General features: G+C 39.0%; 2 protein-coding genes across 2 annotated transcripts in view; one reads left to right on the forward strand and one right to left on the reverse strand.

Moving 5' to 3' along the window:
• FGF5 (fibroblast growth factor 5) overlaps positions 1 to 23,806 on the reverse strand; it is a 132,766-nt gene that overhangs the window by 25,019 nt on the left and 83,941 nt on the right. The gene's annotated exons all lie outside the window — the stretch shown is intronic.
• On the forward strand, positions 14,564 to 15,915 carry LOC309544520 (putative nuclease HARBI1; the record flags this gene model as incomplete). Its single annotated transcript, XM_082243423.1, has 2 exons — positions 14,564 to 15,001; positions 15,124 to 15,915. The coding sequence occupies 2 exons, from the start codon at positions 14,564 to 14,566 to the stop codon at positions 15,913 to 15,915; spliced, it is 1,230 nt and encodes a 409-aa protein (XP_082099549.1).

Consider the following 23,806-nt stretch of genomic DNA (forward strand, 5'->3'; position numbering starts at 1 on the left):
CCTTTTCAGAAAGTAGACACCCCAAGTTATTTTCTAAGAGGCATGGTGAGTATTTTGCAGCCCTCATTTGTTTTGGAAAATTAAGAAAGAAAAGGGAATCTACATGCCTCTCAGCAATGAGCTTAGGTTGTCTACTTTCCGAAAAGGGGTCATTTGGGGGAATTTGTGCTGTCTTAGCATTTCATGGCCTCCGAAACTGTGAGAGGTAGTGAAGAATGAAATCGACAATTTACGCCTGAAGGCAGTGATTGGTTTCAGGGCCCTTTATGCGGATAGACTGACAAAACGTCTCACACATGTGGTATCTTCATACTCAGGAGAAGTAGCAGAATGTAATTTCACATATACCCAAGGCATGTTTGAGAAATATATCATTTAAGTGACAACTTTGTTTTAAAAAACAAAACAAAATTGTAAACCAAAACTTGTGGCACAATTTAAAATTTTCTATAGACTCAACATGCCTCTCAGCAAATAGCTTAGGGTGTCTTGGAGCAGCCGTGTTTTGGCAAAAAAAAGTGTTTTGACGCATGTACATGCGTCTAAATGCACGTTAAATGATAAATGAATTAACTTCCAAATACTTGATGTGCCTAAACACATTACACGTGTTTACAAGTGTTAAGTATTTTTTATGCCAAAATGCTGCTGTCAGGAGGAAAGGCATCTACAAGAGCTAGTAAAGCATCCAGTGAGACCTTGCTCCCACAATGGAACTTATCTGCGCAAAATTATGTTTTTGTTACAAAAAATGCAAATTACATTCTAATAGCATAAATAAACTGAATTACAGCCAAAAAAAAGTTACTGCAGCTGTATTATTTTTAATGGAAACAAAGTCCCAGTATGAATTACAGCTAAAATACTGTGTACACAGTGATACATAATGTCCAATGTAGTGGACAGATAATCAATTGTCATTTCTACCCACGATAAAATCGATACTAGTAAAATTAAATTACAATATGTTTCTTTAGGTGATACTAGATGTTACCATATTTTTTTACCTCCAAGGGTCTCCTCCAATAGACGTATAGGCAAGATATTCCTAAGCTGCTCAGTCTTTCTGGATTTTTGTGGGCCTTCTTGGATTTGAGATATTTTTCTTGCACTTACAATGGCTTGCCAGTGGGAGGCAGAGTATGGGGTGAAACAATAGCGTCCACTGTAATGAGTGATATGCAACTATGCAATCAGAACCCATGCATATACAAGAAAACAGCTTTTAAATAGCTGTCCACTGTAGGGCCACTATGCATAGGTTGGTTTAAAAACCAGGTATTGGAGATGCCCTGATCAGGCCTGTGAAGTGGTGCATTTGTGAGATGTATAGAACCTAGTACAGCAAGACTGAAACTTATAAAGAAAAAAGTAGGTTTAAATTGCTCACAAAATGACAGCTCCCAGCCACTTTGTCTTGATTGTTGTAAACAGAACGGCCAGTCATTCCCTTCATCTTTGATGAGTCTAGTATTGATCCTAATCCTAAATTTTGGCATTCAGATGAATGACCAAACAGTGAATGTTCAGTTCGAATTTACCTTTGGGCAGAACATTCAGCTCATCTCTGCTTATGGCATAAATCTTTTTTTCTAAAAGAAGAAAAAAAAAACAGTGGCTGTAACTGCATAAAATTGTTTACCTATAACTACCATATCCAATGTCCACTGGGTGACAATGCTGCTGTGCAATTTTACTGCTGAATTAACAATGCTGTCATCATTTTACAGGAAGTAGGAAAATAATGGGTCTACTGGCAAGATCAACTGGAAGGTAATAAAGCTATGTTACAGGGGGGACTCATGTTCATACTAGTGACAGATTGCATCATATATTTGTATTTTTTTTAACTTTTCCCATAGTTCCGCTTTAAATTAAATATCTGATTTACTCTACACAAATGCAGTGCATCAATTAATTAAATAAGTTTCATTTTATACTACAATTTGAAATAAAACTGTAAAGACAATCTTTAGATTTGAGAAATTTTGAATATACAGTTGTAGAATGTAAGAATATAAATAATTATTTTCCTACATTTTAGCTATCTGCAGGCAAATATTTAGGGATCATTATGAAGTAATCTGGCAAATTATTTTAAGTCTATTGGTTAAAAAAATAAGATTGCTTAGTAAAAAATAGTAAGTTTTAATATCATTAGTTATATTTTTAATGTTTATTTGGTTAACCAAACATAGTTTAACCTTACTACCAAAAAATACTCTTTTTGTAAATTACCTCTTTATGTAGGAGATGCTCTATAATACGCATTGTTTTGTCTTCTTGGCCATTATGCTTATTTGTTAAACTGTGTTTACAGATTAGAAGCATGGCTGCATGGAAATTATACTATGAGCTTTTATAAAGCACGTAAGTATTTAGAAATAATTAGACCATGAAATAATTTGCTGCCAAACCATACAGAAAGAACAGATGTCATTTTTGCTTTATCTTATTGTTTAGATCCAAGATCATTAAACATTTGGGTCAAGTTTCTCCATTATTTGTGTTTCTTCTTATAAGCTGAGGAATTGCACTTTGTAACCTTGGACTGTAACCGGTCTAATTGGAATCCACTTACAGCACTCTTCCTTTCCGTGATAATTAACCAGAAGGTGGATGGTTTAATTTAATTTTACTTAGTGCCCTTGACATAAATCATTCTGCAGAGGGCATAATTAAGACTTTAAAATGTGCTCATGGTAGATCACTAGCAATTGATGAAGGTATCATTTTGTTGTGTAATGGGCTTTTTACTTGTTCTGAATTAAATGAAGATGGTTCTGCTACAGGGATATTTCTGCAGTGGAAAATTACTATTAGCACTTAATATGAATATAGAAAAGTGCAGAAAGTTTGGGTTAACTTAGATCCCTTCTTCAGGCTTTCTAAATATATAAAGTCTTAGAAAGGGATCTAGGTTATCTTGAAAGCTTGAATCTTTAATAACTTAGGTTAGCCAAAAAAGGCATCACTTAAACTCCAAAATGTCTACTTTAATAGATGGCTAACACAATACTAGTACAATACTCTTCTACTGTTTATTCGGAATAGATAGTTACAGTTTCATAAAAAGGTGGCAGTGACTCATGATTCTCAGAAGATGCTCACAGTAAGGTTTTATTCAGGTATTACTCAAACTAGTTACTATGATAGCCTTTGCCATTGTGGTTAAGAGGGTATTTGTCAAATGCAAGCTGGTTTTAATGCAGAGTGACACATCAACTGACAGTACACAAATTGTTTCAGTGTGTTTTTGAAGTGTATTGATTTTTTAAACTTTTGCAATAAACTGGGAGACAGTACAATTGGTCAAAGCCTTATATTCGGCTATTACTTTACAAGGGAAGATGCACTTACAGACAGGTAATGTCTAATGCTGAGGGGCCATGCCAGTACAGAAAATGCAAGTGCATAATTTTTTTCTAGGTCTTTAGCAGTCCTTATCCATGTTACTTGAAGGGAGGAGACAAATCTGTTACCTTTCCCAGGGCCCCATTCATCACTCCATTGCATACCTTAACATTAATTGGAACTAGAGGGCACTACTGGTTGTTATCAATTACATTCAGCATTATGACTGGAAAATATTTGGTAAATATCAAGCATAAAAGGCATTGTGTGCTTGTTTTTGAAACCGTCCCATACTGATCATTTAATTATTAAATATTACATATGAATGTTTCATTATTATTATTATTATACAGGATTTACAGCGCCAACATTTGCGCAGCACTATTCAAATTTACCATCTACAGTTAGAAGTGTGACGGGAGTCACTTTGTTTTGGGGGTCTGTGGAACACAGCTTACTGTAGGAAGGTTGGGAAATCCCTCTCTCAGCCGCCTAGGCCCCTCTTATGTGTAAGTCACCCTTGTCTATTATTACTTCAAATGGGACAGTAATACTTATCAACCAAATATCTCAAGAAATATAGGAAGACTATTCCTGGCCTGTTTGATTCTGAACATGTTCATTGAAAGAGCTAATCACATTGGCCTCTGTTCCATGTTCTTCAATGTCAGAGATGGACAGTCTGTGGCTGGTGGTCTCTTCCTATTGTCTGTGTATTAATGTGTGATGTGTTTTCTGTTAGGCCTGTCTGTCCCATTGTTAATTGTTAATGAATTCACATGTTGTTTCTGCTCAGATGGCTAGATAATTAGTTCAGGTTAATTCTATTTCTGTACACAATTTCATCTGCATATGATAATGTAGTCAGGCATGTGACCTGGTGGGGTAATTCGATCAGGAGGGGATGTCCATCCTGTATATATTCTGTGTGAGACTGTTCAATAAAGGAGAAGGTTCCAGAACTTGTACAAGCTAAGTTGTCGGCTAGCTTTGTATGGGGGACGGCTGGAATATCTGATATCTATGTTCAAGACTGGAGGAAGCCCACAAACACAGTGTGGGTGGATGTTCCATTAAGAGAAGGTCGAGCTCTAGGCTGCATGGTTTTACAAAGTCAGATTATACATATAGCTAAATAAATTTGAGAAGATACACACCCTAAATTTCAATGCCCTGCTCATAGTCCTCTGCCTGGGATTTCAATAGGGCAGAGACACTCCAAAAGATAAAAAAAAAAAAAAAAATAACACTGTGCTCCCTCTTTAGAAACCAAATGGCGTTCATAAAATCATAGTAGCTATAAGTGTACCACGTATTAAATGTTTTGTTTTCTTTTTCTAGAAAGTAATGACAGTTATATAAAATATTATCTTGAAAACCTAATATTTTTCCCATTAAAAACGAAAATGTAATGTATCACAGTGGCTGCATTATTTTCCTTTTTTAGGAATGTGCTGTATCTGCAGAGGAGCAACACTGTCAAACTAGGCTGCTCTCCTGATTTAGAATACAAACACTTCCCTCTCTTTTAATCTTCATTACAAAGGGGGGAGGTACTGTATCTGTAGTTCACAGAAGATAGTTAGCAAGGCTGATAACATTGCTTGATAATATAGTTCCCTGCCTACAGGGCAAACTAGAATTCTAGTAGGTTTAACAGGTATTTTTTTGTACTTGCAAAAAAGGGACTTAGCCTGAAATAAGAACATGTATGCAGTCACAATATCTATGCTCTGCTAAGCTACATTTTTTTTAAATAGTTTTTATTTAAATTAAAACTGACCTAAAACCTTAGTAGTTTATTTTTAAATGCCCAAAACTGACCAGTATAAACTAAATATAAAGTAAACCTCTGCTCTCTACAGAACTGTACTAATCCCGGAGCAGTGAGTCCATGGGAGATAGCACTACAAAGGAGCTAAGTACTGCAATGACAGCTGCTTTTTCTATTGTAACTTTTTTTTACATTTCTTAAACAACTGGAGTGTTTTTTTTTTTATATATCTAGTAATAAGCATACAGCTTTATGTGTCTGTGAAAAAAAAGGAGTGTAAAAACTATACAGTACAACATTGGTAGGATTATTCTTTGAGCGCATAAAAGCATATGTAAAATCAAACCAGTTGCATGGCCACAGCATACACTTTCATTTTATAACATCAGCATTTTCATGGTAATAAAAACAATAGCTATTTTTGACCACCCAATATAAGCTTACTTGAAAAACCTGCTTTCATTTTGTAGGTTCTGCCTGTCTGCTGGCCATCTCTTTCCACAGCTTCCTGGATTCCATGCATGCTTTGCACCTTCTCCTTTGCTGTTTACCTTCAATCTCTAAAGACTACATATCCCATGGTACCTGACTGCCTGAAAACAGTGATTCCTGTACTGATCCCACCTCATGAAGTGCTCCTTTTAGCGCCTCTGTAGTTCAGAAAGCAAGCCCTGAGAAATGTGTGACACAGCAGTGCCTACTCAAAGGGCATAGTGAATATGTGTCACAGAATTCTAGGAAGTAAATGTAAGGGCTCTTCACAAAATACATTCACAAACATCAAGCTCGTTCAGATTAAAGGAGTAGGCTAGACATAATTGAAATTCAATGTGGAAATAAATATATGATTTTATATGTTGACCTTCAATACACTTGAACAACCATGGATACAATGCAATTTATTACACTCTTTTCTGGAATGTTTGGTGAATGGCAAAATAGCAGTGTGCTTTGCAGTACCAGATCTTGTTTAGTAAGATCAAACAGATGTTTTGAGAGGCAAGGTTACACCAGAACATTAAAACAATATCCAGGGTGATCAGGGTGTTAAATCTGGATATTGATGAATATTTTACCTTCAAACCATATACTTTGGAACATTCATAAGCATAATTTTAATTGGAAAGTGCTTAACCACAAGGCTCCTGCGTACCTGACGTTGTACTTTCCCTTTGTCCCAGCTGCATGTGTATCTGTCTGCATTGCATGCACCGCTGAGTGCCGCTAAATGGGAGTACCTTTTACTATATTTAATAAAGACATTGATATTCAGATGGAGAGCACTAGATATGTCCTCTTTGTTTTATATATACACCGATTTCTGAGTTTGATTGGAGTTCATCCATCCCCACCTGAGTGATCTATGTTGGGCTGTCCGAGAGAGCTAGGAGAGGATAATCCCCAGGCTGCTACAGCTGATATATGCAATCTTTGACCCTTTATGGGTCTGTGGCTGAGGTGAGAGACCAATCTAGCCGGTGGTGGGATATATGCACAGCGGTGTTTGTGAAGACATTTTTATGATTTTCTTACCACCTTTGTTTTTTTACTACCTTGTTGGAAGTTTTTTCATTTCACCTTTATTTGGACACTTATGGACTTTATTTTAGACTCTTTTGATATTTATTACACCATCAACATCACCTGTTCATACATTGATTAAGTATTTCTGGCGCAGCACTTTTATTGGTATTTGCTCTTTGGAGATTAGCCTTTTTTTGCGGGCTGTTTAGGTCCTTAAGGTTTAAGGAAGTCAGCTTTATTGGCATGTTGAGGCAGTTGGAGGGGTTTTTTCGGAGGTAAGTCAAGGTTGCTAGGTGTAGAAAAAGCACTCTCTAGTAGAGACTGCTCACAGAGGAGTGTGGTCTTGAGTGCTCGTTTCAGGCCAGTTAGTAAACAAGTGAGGTAGTAGAGTAAGGCCAAAAAGGAAACTTGAGGCTGGTGTGAAGTAGGGAGGGGAAAAAAAAGAGAGAATCCATTAACAGTGCGGGTTCAATGTGCAGTATTACTGCTGATAATTTCCAAATGGGAGGGGATTTCTTCCAGCTGTGTCCAGGAAATCAGAGCAAGTGGAGTGAAAGTTAGGCTTGTAGGAGGAAATGGTCTGCAGCAACCTGGCCAAGTAACAAATTTGGGTCATGTGTGCAAACGAGTTGTGTCAGGCGTCTTGGAGGGACCAGTCAGCTTTCATTTGGGAATGAGAAGGAGAAGGTGGTCTTGTGTTTTAATCAGGAATTATTCACCAGAGCCTCAGTAGTTGAAGGTCAGCAGAGAGTGTGCGCACAACGTGAGTTTTCCCTTGAAATGTGATGAGGAGTTTAGTGGAGAACCCCCATTTGTATGGTATATGGTGGTTCTGGAGTGCCTTCATTATCATGGTCAGTTATTGGCGATTCTCCATTGTAGCCTTGGAGAGATCTGTATACAGGGCAATCTTAGTAAAAGGTTCAGGGAGATTTAAGGTTTGCTTGGCGGAAAACATAACCTTCTCTTTAGTGTTGTAGAAGTGGGTGCACGCCAATACATCCTGTGATTTCTCTGCTGGGAGGTGGGGAGGTTTTGGGATCCTGAGGGCCCTGTCAATTTCCAGGTCCCTTTCCGTCACATTGGGTACTAGTGCTCGCATTGATTATTGAAATAATCGCACCAGCTCGGGTTGTTGTACTGATTCTGGTGCATTGGGAAATGTAATGTTATTCCGGCGAGACCGATCCTCGAGGTTTACCAGCTTAAGATTAATTAACTTTAGCTCTTCTTCATGTTGTGTGTATACATCAACCATGTCATTGTGGGCAGTGAAGAGGTCAGACATCTTGCTTTCTACATGGTGAAGTCTCTGGTCCTGGTGTTGTACCACGTTTGCCAGAGATGTCACTGCAGCTTAGAGGTCTGAGTACACTGTCTGCTTAACGGAAATTAGCATGTTCTTCATCGTTTGCTCTGAAATAAACTGGTCTGAGGCGGGGGAGTTATCTATGGCTGAGGGCTACTGGATGTCAGGTGAAGGTAAGGTGAAGGGTATACTGTGGGATTGCACTGATATGTCCTCCTCTCCACTGGGCTTGGATTTTACTGGAGATACAGAGGTAGGTGATCAAGATGGAGAGTACTCACAGTTTGTTGCTGCTTGAGAGGGGAAGCCTGGATGTTGTGGTCCGCTGCTGCCAACGCAAAGAGAGATCTGAGCAGCATGCCTGTGTTGGCTGCCAGCGCCATCTTGGTCACGGCCTGCTTCGGCTGGTGAGAAGAAGCTCGTTAGCTTTTGGGGCATCTTTATTTGTTTCCTCCTCCTGAACATTATGCCCTAGTGTTGTCTGACCCAAGGGGGGAATTATGGATGATTTATTTCCTGTTCGTCGAGCTGTGGAGCCACTGAAAGTCGGGTGCTGTGCGGAGCAGCGAGATCAGGCAGCCATCTGTGGTGTTGGCAAGCCACGCCTCTCTTTTATGTATTTTCATTCATTTAAATAAAGATGTATTTATTTATTTGTCTATTCACTATTGTTTATTCTCTATGGTGATATGTATTTTATGATGTAAGAGCGCCATTCCTCTGTTTCTTTTCATGGTATAGGTGTTTTTCACACTTTACAACACGCAGCTCCTTATTGCAGTTTATTTCTTTTTTGTTTATTGATTTGCATGGGTTTAGAACCTATTGAGTTCCTAAACTTTCTTTTATATGGATGGAATTTTATAGACCCCGAGATACTTTCACAGTTTCTGGTGGTGCCACTGGTGCAATTATCTCATCATTTTTATAGTAAAAATTATTTCCCCACATTTCACTTAATTCACAAAGTTTGGATTACTTTTCAAAAACTCACCTTTCATGAGGGATACATCCAATATATGCCTATATGAAATAACCCACTATTACCTGAGGTAGCAAAGCTTGAAAACTTTAATTCACGGAAAAGGGCTGGCACTGTGTTTCTTCATCAGCTTTTTGATAATGAGGTTATTTAACAAAATGGCAGAGAAACATCATCTGTCTAATAAATAATTTTTTAAATATTTTCAGCTATGGCATGCTCTGCAGAGTCAGGCAGTGACTTTTACGTTAAAATATAATCCTTCCATAATTGTAACTAAGGCAGTATCCACAAGTTGCTCCAAACAGGCACCCATTGGTGGCCTACAAACAACAGTTAGTGCTATCACTCAGGCAGGTAGTCTTGGGCAGTGGTGTAGGGATCTGGAGACTCTTAATGGAATGGGAGCAAGCTTTGGAGAAATTTACCAGAGTCTCCTTTTCCTCCTCACAGTGTCTGACACGGTTATTTATAATTCATAGGTCTCACTACACTCCTCTAAAATTATATTCCTGGGGTAAAGCAGCTACACCAAATTGTCCAAGATGTACTACTGTCACGGGAACACTTATACACATGTTGTGGTGTTGTCCTAAACTGCATCGATATTGGAAGTATTTATTTGATACCTTAAATACTTTAGGCTCTACATATGTTCATTCTGACCCAAAAATAGCTTTGCTAGGGATTGTATTGGAAGCTATTTCATTTGAAATGCATGTGTTTTGGCTTTGGACTATGTATATAGCCTGTAAAGTCATATTGCAGAAATGGATATCAAATCCCCCACCAACAACTGCCCAATGGTCTGATGCAATCAATCTTAATTTATGAACGGAGGAATTGACATACAAACACAGGAAATGCCCCCCAAAAAATCAGAAAATTTGGTGACGATAGCTAGACTCCAATTTATCTACACACTCTGTCGTGTTTACTGATGAGGTTGTGAAAAGTTAGTAGTGGAATAGGTCTCTGGTTTGGGATAATTGTTTAAACATTCCATCTAGATGTAGTCTCTAAATTGTGAATATTTGCTTGTCTTGAATTGCTGCCAATTTCACATATGAAGGATGTAATTGTCAATCTATTATCATGTCAAAAAGTCTTAAGTAACAGTGATTGTAAAATCTGGAAGTCGCTTAATCTACTTGAGTTCTCTATCTCTTTTTATTTTTTATTTTTTGTAGGAATGTTAAGGCTCCGTTCACATGTCAGCGTATGGATCGTGGGCAGAACTGCCGCGGTTCCGCCCGCGATCCGGAGATTATTGCAAATCGCGGGAAGCCTGTGCGTTGCCTGTTGATTTGCAATAGCCCCCCAAACGCTGAGCGATGTTGCCGCGATTTCCGCCTGCCGAATCGCGGTAACATCGCGCAAAAAAAAATCGCGGGACGCATTACGCCCAAAAAAGTACAAGAGCTACTTTGGAGCGTATTGCGTCCCGCGATTTTTTTTTGCGCGATGTTCCCGCAATTCGGCAGGCGGAAATCGCGGCAACACCGCTCAGCGTTTGGGGGGCTATTCCAAATCAACGGGCAACGCACAGGCGTCCCGCGATTTGCAATAATCTCCGGATCGTGGGCGGAACCGCGGTGGTTCTGCCCGCGATCCATACGCTGACATGTTAACGGAGCCTTAGTGGAAATGTTTTGTCTGTCTTAGTTGTTTTGTAAACTATGAAAAAAAAATTTCAATAAAAATTACTTGATTAAAAGAAACACTGGCACTAGCTTTGGTAAGCAAACTGGAAAAACTGGCACTGGTTGTGAACAGCAACACTGGCACTGGCTGTGAACAGCAACACTGGCACTGGTTGTGAACAGCAATACTGGCACTGGCTGTGATCAATGAAATGGAAATGCCAGCGCTGGCTGTGATCAGAGAACTGCAAACTTTGGCATTGGCTATGATCAGCCAAACTGTCAATAGATGTGATGAGTTAAATTGGAAAAAAACATTACTAGCTGTTATAATTGACACTGACACTTGCTGTTGGCAGCAAACTGGAAACACTGGCACTAGCTGGGATCAGCAGACTAGAAATACATGTGCCTCTTTTGCAGAGGCTTGTTGTGGATGGTCTTCAATGCGGCATACGATGGTGCTTCAGTTAATGGCACACTAAACTAAAAGTTAATACAAATCTTACTACTCATATCAAACATTCTAGTAACACTAGACAATATTGCGAAGCCATATAATCCTGAGGCAGAGGAAGCAATGAGCTATTTTCATTCATACTGTATTAGGTGAACAGCACTTGTATATTTCATTAAGTTGTGTATCATTTGTAGAGAGCTAAGTGCAAAAAAGTGCAGTACCTATACCTACCAATCAGAAACCCTTCTCTGGTCTGATTCCAGTAATGCGCTTGCTGATTGGTAGCTGTTGGTTACTGCACCTTGCATTTAGTGGCTTACCCCTTACACTCTTTTTTTTACTTTTTATTAACTTTATGACAGTTTTAAGCTCTATAAATCTCGCTTTTTGAATGCAAAGGTACTTGCATAGAAAAATTTGTTTTTTATTTGGTTCTATCCTAATAAATGCTCATTAAAACTCAACTGTAGATCTTCTATAGAAAGTAAAGTTACCTACCTGTGCTTTTTAAAATAATATGTAAAATCCCCAATGGCTTTAAGTATGCAATTTTGTGCTTTTGCTTGCTCAGAAAGCTAGTGCACCTCTAATCTGTTACATTTAATTATGTTTTTTGCAGTCTTTGTTAAAATAGCAATAAACAAACACACATTTTGCTCTAAACAGTACACTAAAACATGTATGATAACTTGATGGTACAATACATGTGCTAAAAATGTGTACACTACATGTGCTAAGAGTCTGAAAACACTTACAACTATAAAATAACAGTAGAAGCCCCAATTCCAACTCTGGGGGAGGAAAATGCTGCATTTGGTTCTTCCTCTTATGAAGGCTTTGGTGTGTCTAAGAAGTATCTCGTTATAGACCTTCTCTTGTCAAGCATACTTCCATTCTGTCTGCTAGTTGCTATGATACAATCAAGAGATTAGCCTGTGGAATAGGCTAAACTATCCTTCAAGACCTCAAAGCAGTAATGTAAAGTTTATCACACACAGAAGAGCCTTGGTGAAGTGGTGCGGCTTCTATATACATTTGCAAATGTGTGCTACTAAACCCTCAGTTTTTAATGTGAGTTGGTAAATGGGGTCATTTTGGGTTTTTAGCAGGCTAGCTGTGGTGGGAAATCTTTTGCTTTTTTGTGATGTGTAATGCCCTTCCATGTACACCTTGTTTCAAGCTAGTTATAAAAATTGGCTGCCATTTTTGTGTAGCCTGGTCACACAAATGTAAAACCTCCTTTCAATTTACCCATGACTAAGCAGTGTGAGGGCCTTACTGACCAGATACCATTTGACTGTGTAGGCGGGCCCTACATCACAAAGTTGTTGATAAATCTAAAGAGGATTTATCACAGTTCTTTAACAAAATTATAAAGTTCATAGTCAGCTTAGTGCAGCCTGAAAGGAAACCAGTCTTGCACTAACTGATTTTAGTTCATAACTACTTGACCCCCAGGTCAATTCTGACATTTCTCTCATTCATGTAAAAATGTTTTTTTTTTTTGCATTTTTTGTTTGCTAGAAAATTACAGAGGCCCTGGAGAAGAGAATGGTGGGGTATTTCTATTTTTTATGCCACATAGTATTTGCGCAGCAGTTTTTTGAACACAGTTTTTTGAAAAAAAAAAAAAAAAAACTTTCATGAATTTAAACAAAGACACAATATAATACCCAATTTTTGGGTAAAATATAAAAGATGATGTTACACTGGGTAAATAGATACCTAACGCGCCACGCTTTAAATTGCTTACGTCCATGGAATGGCGACAAACTATGGTACCTATAAATCTCCATAGCAATGCTTTAAAAGCCTTTACAGGTTACCAAATTAGAGTTACACATGAGATCTGATGCTAGCCATCTTGGTACTCCTACCATGTTTGGTACTCCTACCATGTTTGTTTGATCTACTAACAAGTCAGTGCATTGTATTTTCTTTCTAATAAATGGATTTGAATTACTACACTATATGATCTCTTTCATTTCGGAGGTTGGTCTGCCCATTATCAGCATCCATTCGTCCGCCATTGAAGGAGGGGTCTGTGACAGCTTGTTTTTTGGCATCGATATGGCTGATCCTTGATCCATGTGTTATACACTCATTTGACCGCTCTATAATTTGAGGGTCAAATGCTTCTGGTAGGCAGACAATTTATCTGGACACAGTGGTGAAACGTGCTTTGCAGGAATCACGACACCTGGTGTGGGGATCATCTCTATTTCTCTTCCCTAAGAACTTTTTCATTCTGATTGCTCACTGAACATTTTTCATTGGCACTGCACCCCTCTTTTGTTTTTGCTAGAATTTTTGTTCTTGCTATAATGTTTATGTTGATACCTCACATATGTGGTGTGAACATTGTTTACATATTCGTATGTGACCTACATATGTGTTTGCGTTTGAGCGCAAGCACAGTGGATGAGGGGTGCTTTAATTATTTCTCACTTTTATTTTATTTATTTTTTTGTTTTCTTTCAACACTGTTTCTATACATTTTTTTGGATCACTTTTATTGCTATCACAAGGAACGAATAAAATCCCTTGTGATAGGTTCTTTTGTGATAGGTTCTCTTTACTGAGACATCTGGGGTCTATTATACTTTAGATCTCTCCTCTGCCCTGAAAAGCATCTAATCAAATCAAGATCGGTTTGATCAGCTGCTTTCACAAGCCAGTTGCAGCTTTTCTACATCTGAGTTAAACTGAAAGTGACAAAACTCTTAGACCATAGAGATGACTAGAGAACTTCTGGTCATCTCTGTGGTAAGCAGGTGGAACCACCAGATTCAGTCCCGGGCTCCCTAGTGAAAAGCCCGGAAAGGCAGCAGAAGGTTGTGGGAAGGACCCCTTGCGCCACATGTAAAAGCAATTCAGACGCTATTTAGTCACTAGGATCACTAGAGCATCACCGGCTGAAAAAAAAAAAAAAATAGGAACTACGGGTATGTCCTATGGGCGGGAAATGGTTAAAATCTATGAGCAGTGTTTTTTTTTTTTTTACTCTGCTTTGTAAAGCCTATACACCTGAAAAAACTGTTCCATAATCTAAACTTTTTCAGATAAAATATACAAAGTAGGCTGTTCTTCAGACTGTCCATTTCCAGTTATGGCCTGAAGCATAAATATCTGCCAAGTAGATCTACAATGAGCCTCCTCATATAGAAAACATTTTGAGACTGTCAAACACGAAACCCAACAACTCTATGCTCTTATGCCCAGTACACACGATCCGAAAATCGGGCGACGTTCCATCCGTTTTTTTTCGGATTCTAGCAGCTCTCAATAATATTTGCTAAACGGGAGAGGTTACTCACGATACGAATTTTCTCAGGCGATAATTCTTAGCTTCCGGTATGCGTAACCACGCTGTAGCGTGTGAGAGGAAATGATGTAATGTGCGTGTGACCCCTCTAACCACGCCTTGAGTGCCTTCGTGACGAGCTGTTCAGATTGTTCGTGTGTTGCCGCGTTATTTCACTCGTTCCCTCGCACGTTCTGTCTGATACCTGCAAAGATGGAGGATACCAGCCTTCCAGTTGCTATGCTAGGCGTTCTGGCTATCCAGAACGTTCTCAAGCAAAAACAACAGAGAAGACGAAGATCGTGGAGTAAGGAATGGCTCCTCAACCGTTCTAAGTACTCACACATGCATCTCATCCGTGAGATTCAGGAGAACAATCCGGATGATTTCCGCAATTATTTAAGAATGGATGATGACTGCTTCCAGCATCTCCTGTCATCTGTCACTCCCCGGATACAGAAGCAGGACACAAACATGCGTGAGTCAATCAGTGCAGAACAAAGGCTGATAGCCACCCTGCGGTATCTGGCAACAGGAAGAAGCTTGCAGGACTTGAAATTCACCACTGGAATATCCCCGCAGGCCCTTGGAAAGATCATTCCTGAGACCTGCAAGGCGCTGATTACTGCTCTACAGAAGGAATACATAAAGGTAATTTTTCTAATTACTCTCAGATATTACCAATACCAACTGCAATTTTCTAAAATAATAGTTGTTAACCGTTTTCTGTCGGCAGCGCACAGATTTATATATTTTTTTATTTGTTTTTACAGTTCCCCGAGAACACAGAGGAATGGTTGGAGGTGGCCAAAAACTTTAATGAAATGTGGAACTTCCCAAACTGTGGAGGTGCGATAGATGGGAAGCATGTACGCATTACCCCACCTGCCAACTCCGGACCTTATTACTATAATTACAAGGGATTCTTTAGTATTATCATGATGGCAGTTGTGAACGCTAACTACGAATTCCTATACTTAGATATAGGTACAAATGGGCGCCACTCAGATGCCAGTGTTATTGAGCAAACCGAGTTCTATAAGCACCTCCAGGACGAGACACTGAATTTACCAACAAATGCTCAGAATGTGGAAGGTCTCAATTTCGTTTTCATAGCGGACGATGCGTTTGCATTAGGAGAACATTTGATGAAACCTTTCCCCATGCGTGGCTTGACCACAGAGCAGAGGATCTACAACTATAGGCTGTCACGTGCACGCAGGGTTGTAGAAAATGCGTTTGGAATACTGGCCAACAGATTCCGCATTTTTCAAACTGCCATTAACTTGGCAATGTATAAAGTGGATACTGTTGTTTTGGCATGTTGTGTCCTTCATAACTACCTCCGCCGCCATGTACAGGGGTATGCTGCATCAGCACCAGATCGGGAAGGTGATAGATCTGGAATATCCAACCGCGAGGAAGGGCAGGAGTGCCTTGCTGGACTGACTTCTGTGGACCGAGTGCCTTCCAGGCTACCAACCCAAAGTGCTCGGCAAAGCAGGCTGGATTACCTGGCATATTTCAATGGAATCGGTGCAGTGAGCTGGCAGAATGACATGTAGAATGCTATACTGTATGTGTCAGAAAACATCTTTGCTACATGGTCCATTTAAGTTTGTACAGCTGTTATGTTATCATATGTGATCTTGTACTTGCCTGTTTTGAATCAATTTCTTGCATGTTGAAAAATAAAAGGGTGAAAGAAACTGCTCAAGTGTCTTTTCCATAGCGGGTACTTATGAGAAGTGACATTCGCATATACCACATTTCAATGACAAAGGTGTTTTAATGAAGTGAGGAATCATTGCATTTTTGAACCACTTTTATTCAAACACTTTTCTCAAAAAATAAAGGTTACATACATTATGTTCTTGCTCTGATTCTTTTCCAAAAAAAAAAAATTTAAATAACATTATTCAAAAAAGTCAACATTGCACTATTTAGGTGTGGCTGTACATAGCATACTGCACTGTCAGGAGGTACACGATTGATGTCATATGCTTCGATTCATAGAATTGTGTTACAGCCATCTAGTTTAGTTTGATCAAACATTATCATTAATACACAGGACATGATATGGTCCCAAATGTAAATAACACACTTGTGCATTGGGAGTGTAGGCCACAGACGGTGCAATTGTGTCTATCCTACAAAATGAAAAATCGTATGAATGCACAATCCTCACAGACTGTTGCATCGTTGTGTTCTACTGGAGGGAGGAGCGGGAATGCCATTCCTGCCACCGGGAGAACAAACAGGTATTATTGATAGAAGCTCTCTCCGCTGGCAATAGTTTAAATGAAAAAAACTGACAGGCTGGTTGTACCCAAGCTCATCAATTGACCAACTTGCGTGCAATCAGACTACCCATAAATGATTTTACGATTGTTTGGTCTCTGCTGAACAGAGATAAAATGTAAACACACAATGTCCAGCTAAATGTAGACTTGAAAAAAGTCTGTCAAGGTAGGCAAATGGTGCTCAGGCAAGACCCCGTTCACACTGGGGCGACCTGTGAGGTGACCTGGTCGCCTCACAGGTCGCCTTCCATAGAGAAGCTGCGGACCCGTTCTAATAGGAGCGACAAAAGTCGCTCCGTCAGGGTCCGGAGCTTCTTTGGGGAGACCCGGAGCGACCGGCATAGACTTCAATGATATGAAGTCTGTGCCGGCCGCCCCGAGGTTCGTGGCGTTCGCACCGCGGAGGTCGCCTGGGGAAGTCGGATCGCCCCAGTGTGAACGGGGTCTCATTACAGTTGCACCTGCAAACCTTCCACCGACCTACCCAAAAAAAAATATAACAAAAAGAACATATTTTCTGGTGAAAAGCCAATCTCCATTGTTCGATATTTATATGTGCACAACATAAGGATCAACCACATATGGAGGGCAGTATTGCAAGGAGACCTTGTGCCTCTTCAACATTATTATTTGAAATAACAACATTATAACCTTAATGTTTTTGCACAACTTAAACATGAATTTAAAACTATATCATGTAAACTTTTAACTCCTCCCACCCCCCTTCAAGCTCCTATGTCGGCTGCCTTGTATGCCTACAATTTTACAAAAATATCAATCGTATTTTGCAGTAAACACAATATAGAATTAGTTGCTTCCTGAATCTGGTGAACTTGATTGCAGCAGTGAAGCAAATCAGCAGACAGACGGGCAATAGTTGTTTGATTCAAACTGTGCTCTGTGTAGGAAGTAATACTAATTAATGGCCATAATATGCTTGATAGAACATAACAAACAGAAACAAGACATGATCATGTGACTTACGGGAGGATGATGCAGGCTCTGCAATGTCCACATGTGTTGGCTTCATGACATCTGTACCCACAATCTCCAAAGTGTCTTCATACAGGTTATCCATTTTGCTGTCATAACCGGTCCTTTCTTGAACCTCCATATGCTCTTCTGGTGTAGCATCTGCATTTCCAAATATAAGTTAATATGACAATATTACAATATCATTCATGTGAATACATTGTGGTTGTATAGGTACAGTTTGATAAAAAAATAATTAAAATACCAACCTTTAACACAAGATTCTGGCGTGCTTGGATCTACCATCGCTATGCCACTGTCCACATCGGTGTGGTCACCTGTTGATTTTGCATAGCTGGAATCACCCTCATGTAGTCTTCTTTTCTTGTGTTTTTTCTCTTTAAGAAATAAAACATAGGTTTAGCATTTTTCTAATGTGAATAAAAATATGTGGATATATGCTAGGGTACCTACTTTTAGTTTTGCAAATATTCACTTCTGTCTGCTTGTCATCATTTTCACATGTCTGGTTAGGATTGCTTCTTTTTTGCCTCTCCCTCTGTTTGGCTTTATCTTTATTTCCTGTAAGAATAAAAAAAAAAAACAATTTAGAGGTCATACATGTATAGACACAATACAGCATTTGCTGCAATCCAGTGTTTTTTAACATTAGATCCTACTAAAATGTATACTCACGTTTTTGGATAGTGAGATGGATTTGATCCAAATGATCATGTTCACGTAGTTTTAAATCGGACCATCTCTTCCTAACTTGATCCTTTGATCTCTCTACTCCATGCTTCTTTCTAAGGTATTCCAAAACTTTGTCCAAAATGGCATCTTTCCTGCTGTTGGGCCTCTCATATAATTGGAGCTTACAGTCATAATCATGCTTCTCCAGCAGATACACAAGATCGATCATCTCATCTCTGGACATAGCTGTTGCCTTTATCTTCCTCCCATATGTCCCTTTGCCCTTTGGTCTGGGCCCTTCTTCGTTCTCCTCTGCCATTTCGTGCACCTGCTGCCTTCCTACAGTGTCGCAGACAGATACTACGCACACAGAAATCGCTGCGTGAGTCAAAAAAGGAGGCGGAGCAATGTGCGTGCGCATGCTCACTACCGTACACGGCAGACCCGAACGATCTACCCTGATTGATCTGCTACATTATTGATCTGAACCTCGAATGAAGTAAGTGAACCTTTTTCATATGCTAATATTTCATATTGTATGTTGCCACACTGGCGTTGCTACTGCAGCTAGTAGACCTCAACGTCCGAAGTAACGGAATTTTTCATATGCAAATCTTTCATATTGTATGTTGCCACACTGGCGTTGCTACTGCAGCTAGTAGGCCTCAACGTCCGAAGTAACGGAATTTTTCATATGCAAATCTTTCATATTGTATGTTGCCACACTGGCGTTGCTACTGCAGCTAGTAGGCCTCAACGTCCGAAGTAACGGAATTTTTCATATGCAAATCTTTCATATTGTATGTTGCCACACTGGCGTTGCTACTGCAGCTAGTAGACCTCAACGTCCGAAGTAACGGAATTTTTCATATGCAAATCTTTCATATTGTATGTTGCCACACTGGCGTTGCTACTGCAGCTAGTAGGCCTCACGAATTATCTTTGTCTATTGGTCAGGATTTCTATACTCTGGTTTATGTTTAATGCTTCACCAAAAGTTTGCATTGTTTGCATTGTACTTCAGTATCCGCCAACATGCTGTCTGAACAATTTAAATTTTATTTTGCAGTTACAATGACAGACAAGTTCACGAATCCTGAATTTCTGCAAAGATTCATCGAGATGTACAGGCAAATGCCTTGCCTTTGGCAAGTGAAGTCCAAGGACTATTCTGACCGAAATAAAAGGAATGACGCCCTCAATAAATTGGCAGAACTTTGCAAAGAAGTTTGCCCTAATCCAAACCCACTATATGTGCGTAATAAAATCTCCAATTTAAGAACTGTCTTTAAAAAGGAGCTAAATAAAGTTCGGGCATCCCAGAAGTCAGGAGCAGGAGCTTCTGACGTGTACGTTCCACGGCTGTGGTATTACGAAAGTCTTATGTTCTTGACCGAACAAGTGGATGCTCGAGCTTCCCTTTGCACCCTTTCCAACCCTTCCCCAGCCTCTGTAGAGTCGCCTACATCGGACGTTGAGTTTGATATTTCACAGGACATTCCACCCTCTCAGGTAAGTGATGGATAGTTTGGTAGTTTTGCCTTGTATGACATGCCTTTTTCAGAGGAGTATTTTTGAAATAGTTTACTTACATTTTATGGCCTGCATAATTTTTTAGGTACTATGGGAATATTTGGGGTATTTAATGTTCTGATAATGGTCTTCTTTTATAATTATAGGAACCTGAGGATTTAATCCCTACGACTCCATTAGCACCACCAACATTGAAGCGAAAAACAAGGGGTCGCCTGGAGGATGCCACATCATTTTTTTTAACCAAAGCGACGTCAGCTCTACAAAAAAAGCAGGATGACCATGATGGCTTTGGGATCATAACCGCAAACAAATTGCGGAAAATGACTGATGAACAACGTAATTTGGCAGAGAGCTTGTTGCTTCAGGTTCTACAAAGGGGTGTTAGTGGTACATTGTGTGTCAAAACACATTTGGCAGACGATCCGGTCTCTACACCTCCACCACAGCCATTGCAACCATGTTCTCCAAGCATGCCATCCCATCCCATGCCATCCCATCCCATGCCATCCCATCCCATGCCAACCCATCCCATGCCATCCCATCCCATGCCATCCCATCAGCGGCCAACAAGTTGGCAATACCCATCTTTGGAAAGCCAACATTCCACCTGGTCGCAAGACTACACTTTTACACCATTGTAATTATTTCTGATTTATTTCAATGAGTTCTGTTTTATTGCACTTTACTAATGCACATTGTTTGGTTATACAGTAATGCTTTGTTAAATTTTTATTCAATATTAAATACATTTTTTCGTTAATAAAGATGTCTGCTTCTTTTGAATAAAATTTATAATATTCAGTACTGACACACCATAGAACATACAACATCATTAACATCTTTAACATAGAACATAGAGGAATCCACCATATATATATATATATATATATATATATATATATATAGATATATATAGATATATATATAGATATATATATTCGTAGGTATATGTGTGTGTATATATATATATATATATATATATATATATATATATATATACACACACATATACATACACATACACGTATACACATATATATATATATATATATATATATATATATATACACATATACATATATATATATATATATACATATACACACACATACATATATGTATATATACATATACCTACATAGGCATATATATATGTATAATATAAAATAAGATATAGTATATATATATACTGTGTATATATATATATATATATATATATATATATATAAACACTCAAAACTACATATGTATATATATATATATATATGTGCATATGTATATATATAGACATATACACATTCAAAGAAAAGAAAACTTCCTATTTCTCTTCTTTCTGTGGTTTACTTCCGGGTCGTTCTTTCGTTTCCGCTCATGCGCTGTCTACTGCTCACCATTTTTTTCGGACGAACAACATATTGATAATACGATTATCGTACGATGTGTTATAATACGATCAAAATTTTTATGCTTGCACGACTGGATAATATCGGGCGTACTGTCGTGATCGCCTCTCGTAAGCTGTGTACTAACGATCGTTCGTCCGATCTTTTCGCAAGCGGTTTTTTTCGCCCAATTTTCGGATCGTGTGTACGGGGCATTAGCTATGCTCAAAACCACCTTTTTAGCACTGATCATTCACATTTTAAATGCGGTTAGGCCCCTTTTACACATGCAGACCATTAGTTTCATTCATTCGGTCATGTTTTTTCAAAGAAAAGAGGGATGAGGTTTACATCAGTTTGTCATCCCTTTTTCATCCATTTTTACATGTTTTTTTAAATCCACCAGCTAGAGTTCTTAACCAACCACACTGCCTCTTACCATCCTGCTGATAATAATAGGGCATCCATATATTCCACCACAGGCTCATTCAGACCTTCTTAGCCCGATCAGCACTCAGTAAGGACAGATGATAGTTCAGGATCAGGTTCCCAGGGAAGGATTACAGAGAAGGCCCCAAGAATGGAAAAAGTACTCATAGAGTAGTATGTTTTAATAGAGGGCAATGTTTATTCAACTAATAAAGCTGATGAACTCACATTTTCATTGCAGAGCAGTGTCAGCATATAGATTTAGTCCGGTTTCTAACCAAGAAGATGGCCACTGCTTCCTCGGCGAGAAGACATCACACGTCCCAGTACCCGTGCGGTGGCGAGGACGAAACGGCCATCTTCTTGGTTAGAAACCAGACTACATCTATATGCTGACGCTGCTCTGCAATGAAAATGTGAGTTCATCAGCTTTATTAGTTAAATAAACATTTCCCTCAATTAAAACATACTACTTTATGAGTATTTTTTCCATTCTTGGGGCCTTTTCTGTAATCCTTCCCTGGGAACCTGATCCTGAACTATCATCTGTCTTTACTGAGTGCTGATCGGGCTAAGAAGGTCTGGATGAGCCTGTGGTGGAATATACGGATGCCCTATTATTATAAGCAGGACGGTAAGAAGCAGTGTGGTTGGAGGTGATTTGGTGGTGGTGGCACACATTTGCCTAAACAGCTGATCCCTTTGTAAGGACTGTTTTATCTGGACTTACACATTTTTCTAGCGCTGCACCTCACTTTATTATTTCTGTGTATGTTTTATCCCGCATATGTGCAGCTGCTGGTGGTATTTGAATTGATTACCTTTAATCATATTATGTTTGTTCTGATTGATCCAAGCGCAGCTTTTCTTTGTTTTCTAGAGTTCTTAACCACTTGAGTTCCTGAAGCCATTTTTCATGCAAAAACTGACCGTTTACATCCTTTTGATGTCCAATATGTTATTTTAATGGAACAAAAATAGGGCTTTGATCCATTCCAAAAAACGGATGTTGGCGAATGCGGATATAAATGGATATAAATGGATGATCATTCATTTACATCAGTTTTTCCATAGAGATGCATTGATGTTCATTTTTCATCCGTCAATGGATGGATGAAAAATGGACAAATGATCCGCATGTGTGAAAGGGGCCTTAGGTAACACATGGAACTCATTTATTGCAATGTGTGCACATGTATAGCAATTGCAGAAATGCTTCTGTATAATTAGTTCTTCAAATGCAAATAGCAAGTATAGGGCCAGTTTGAAAACAGGCACCAAGTTTTTTTTTTTTTTCTGAAACCCCTACTTTGCTTGCATCTAGAAGGAGTTTACGTATTATTACATGAAGTGGATTAAAGGTGGATGGAGTTCTTTGGTAGGAGCTGTTTCTTAGTGCATTTTTTAGTTTATAGTTTGTTAACTAATATAAGCAGTTTGAAACTCACTTTGGGTTTTCTAATGTTTTACATCACATTTTAAATTGCCCCTGTTATGGCTACTAGTTATATTTGGTGTTGAAATAGGCAACAATCTGTAATCAAATACTCAACATGTGCTCGACATGCACATTTTAGGTTTTACGTTACTGGGTTTTGATCCTAAAGCTGTTCTATCATCTATACATAACATTATATTACATATGTTGCTAAGAAGACAGCACTTAACTAAATGTAACTTTTTCTGATTGTTTCAGCAATATTGATTTTTTTCCCCTATATTTACCTTTTCAGTGTATGTGAGATGGTAAGTAGGGATGATCGAACGGTTCGGGTCCACCATCGGTTCGGCCCGAACATTGGGTGTTCGAGGTTCGGCCGAATTTAGAACTTTTTGCCCAAAAAGTTCGGAATTCGGCAACCAGAACCGCCCAAAATGCAATGCTTCAGGAAATGGGCTTTAAAAGCCCGTGATTGGACCAGAACCATTAGCAAAAGCCAATTGAGGGGGCAGGAGAATGCTAGGAATGTGATTGGAGTGACTAGGGGGTCCCTAGACCAATCATTAGTGAATACGCCCCCCAGTATATAAGATCGCCCCCGCCATATTCCCAGCATTGTTATACTGGACATGGAAGAGAGTGGAAGCAGTTCTGTTAATTTTACTTTAAAAGTGTCATTTAGCTATTTTTAGTGTGAGGA

This window comes from Pelophylax lessonae (assembly GCF_965119305.1).
Source record: "Pelophylax lessonae genome assembly, chromosome: 1".
Taxonomy (NCBI): Eukaryota; Metazoa; Chordata; class Amphibia; order Anura; family Ranidae; genus Pelophylax; species Pelophylax lessonae.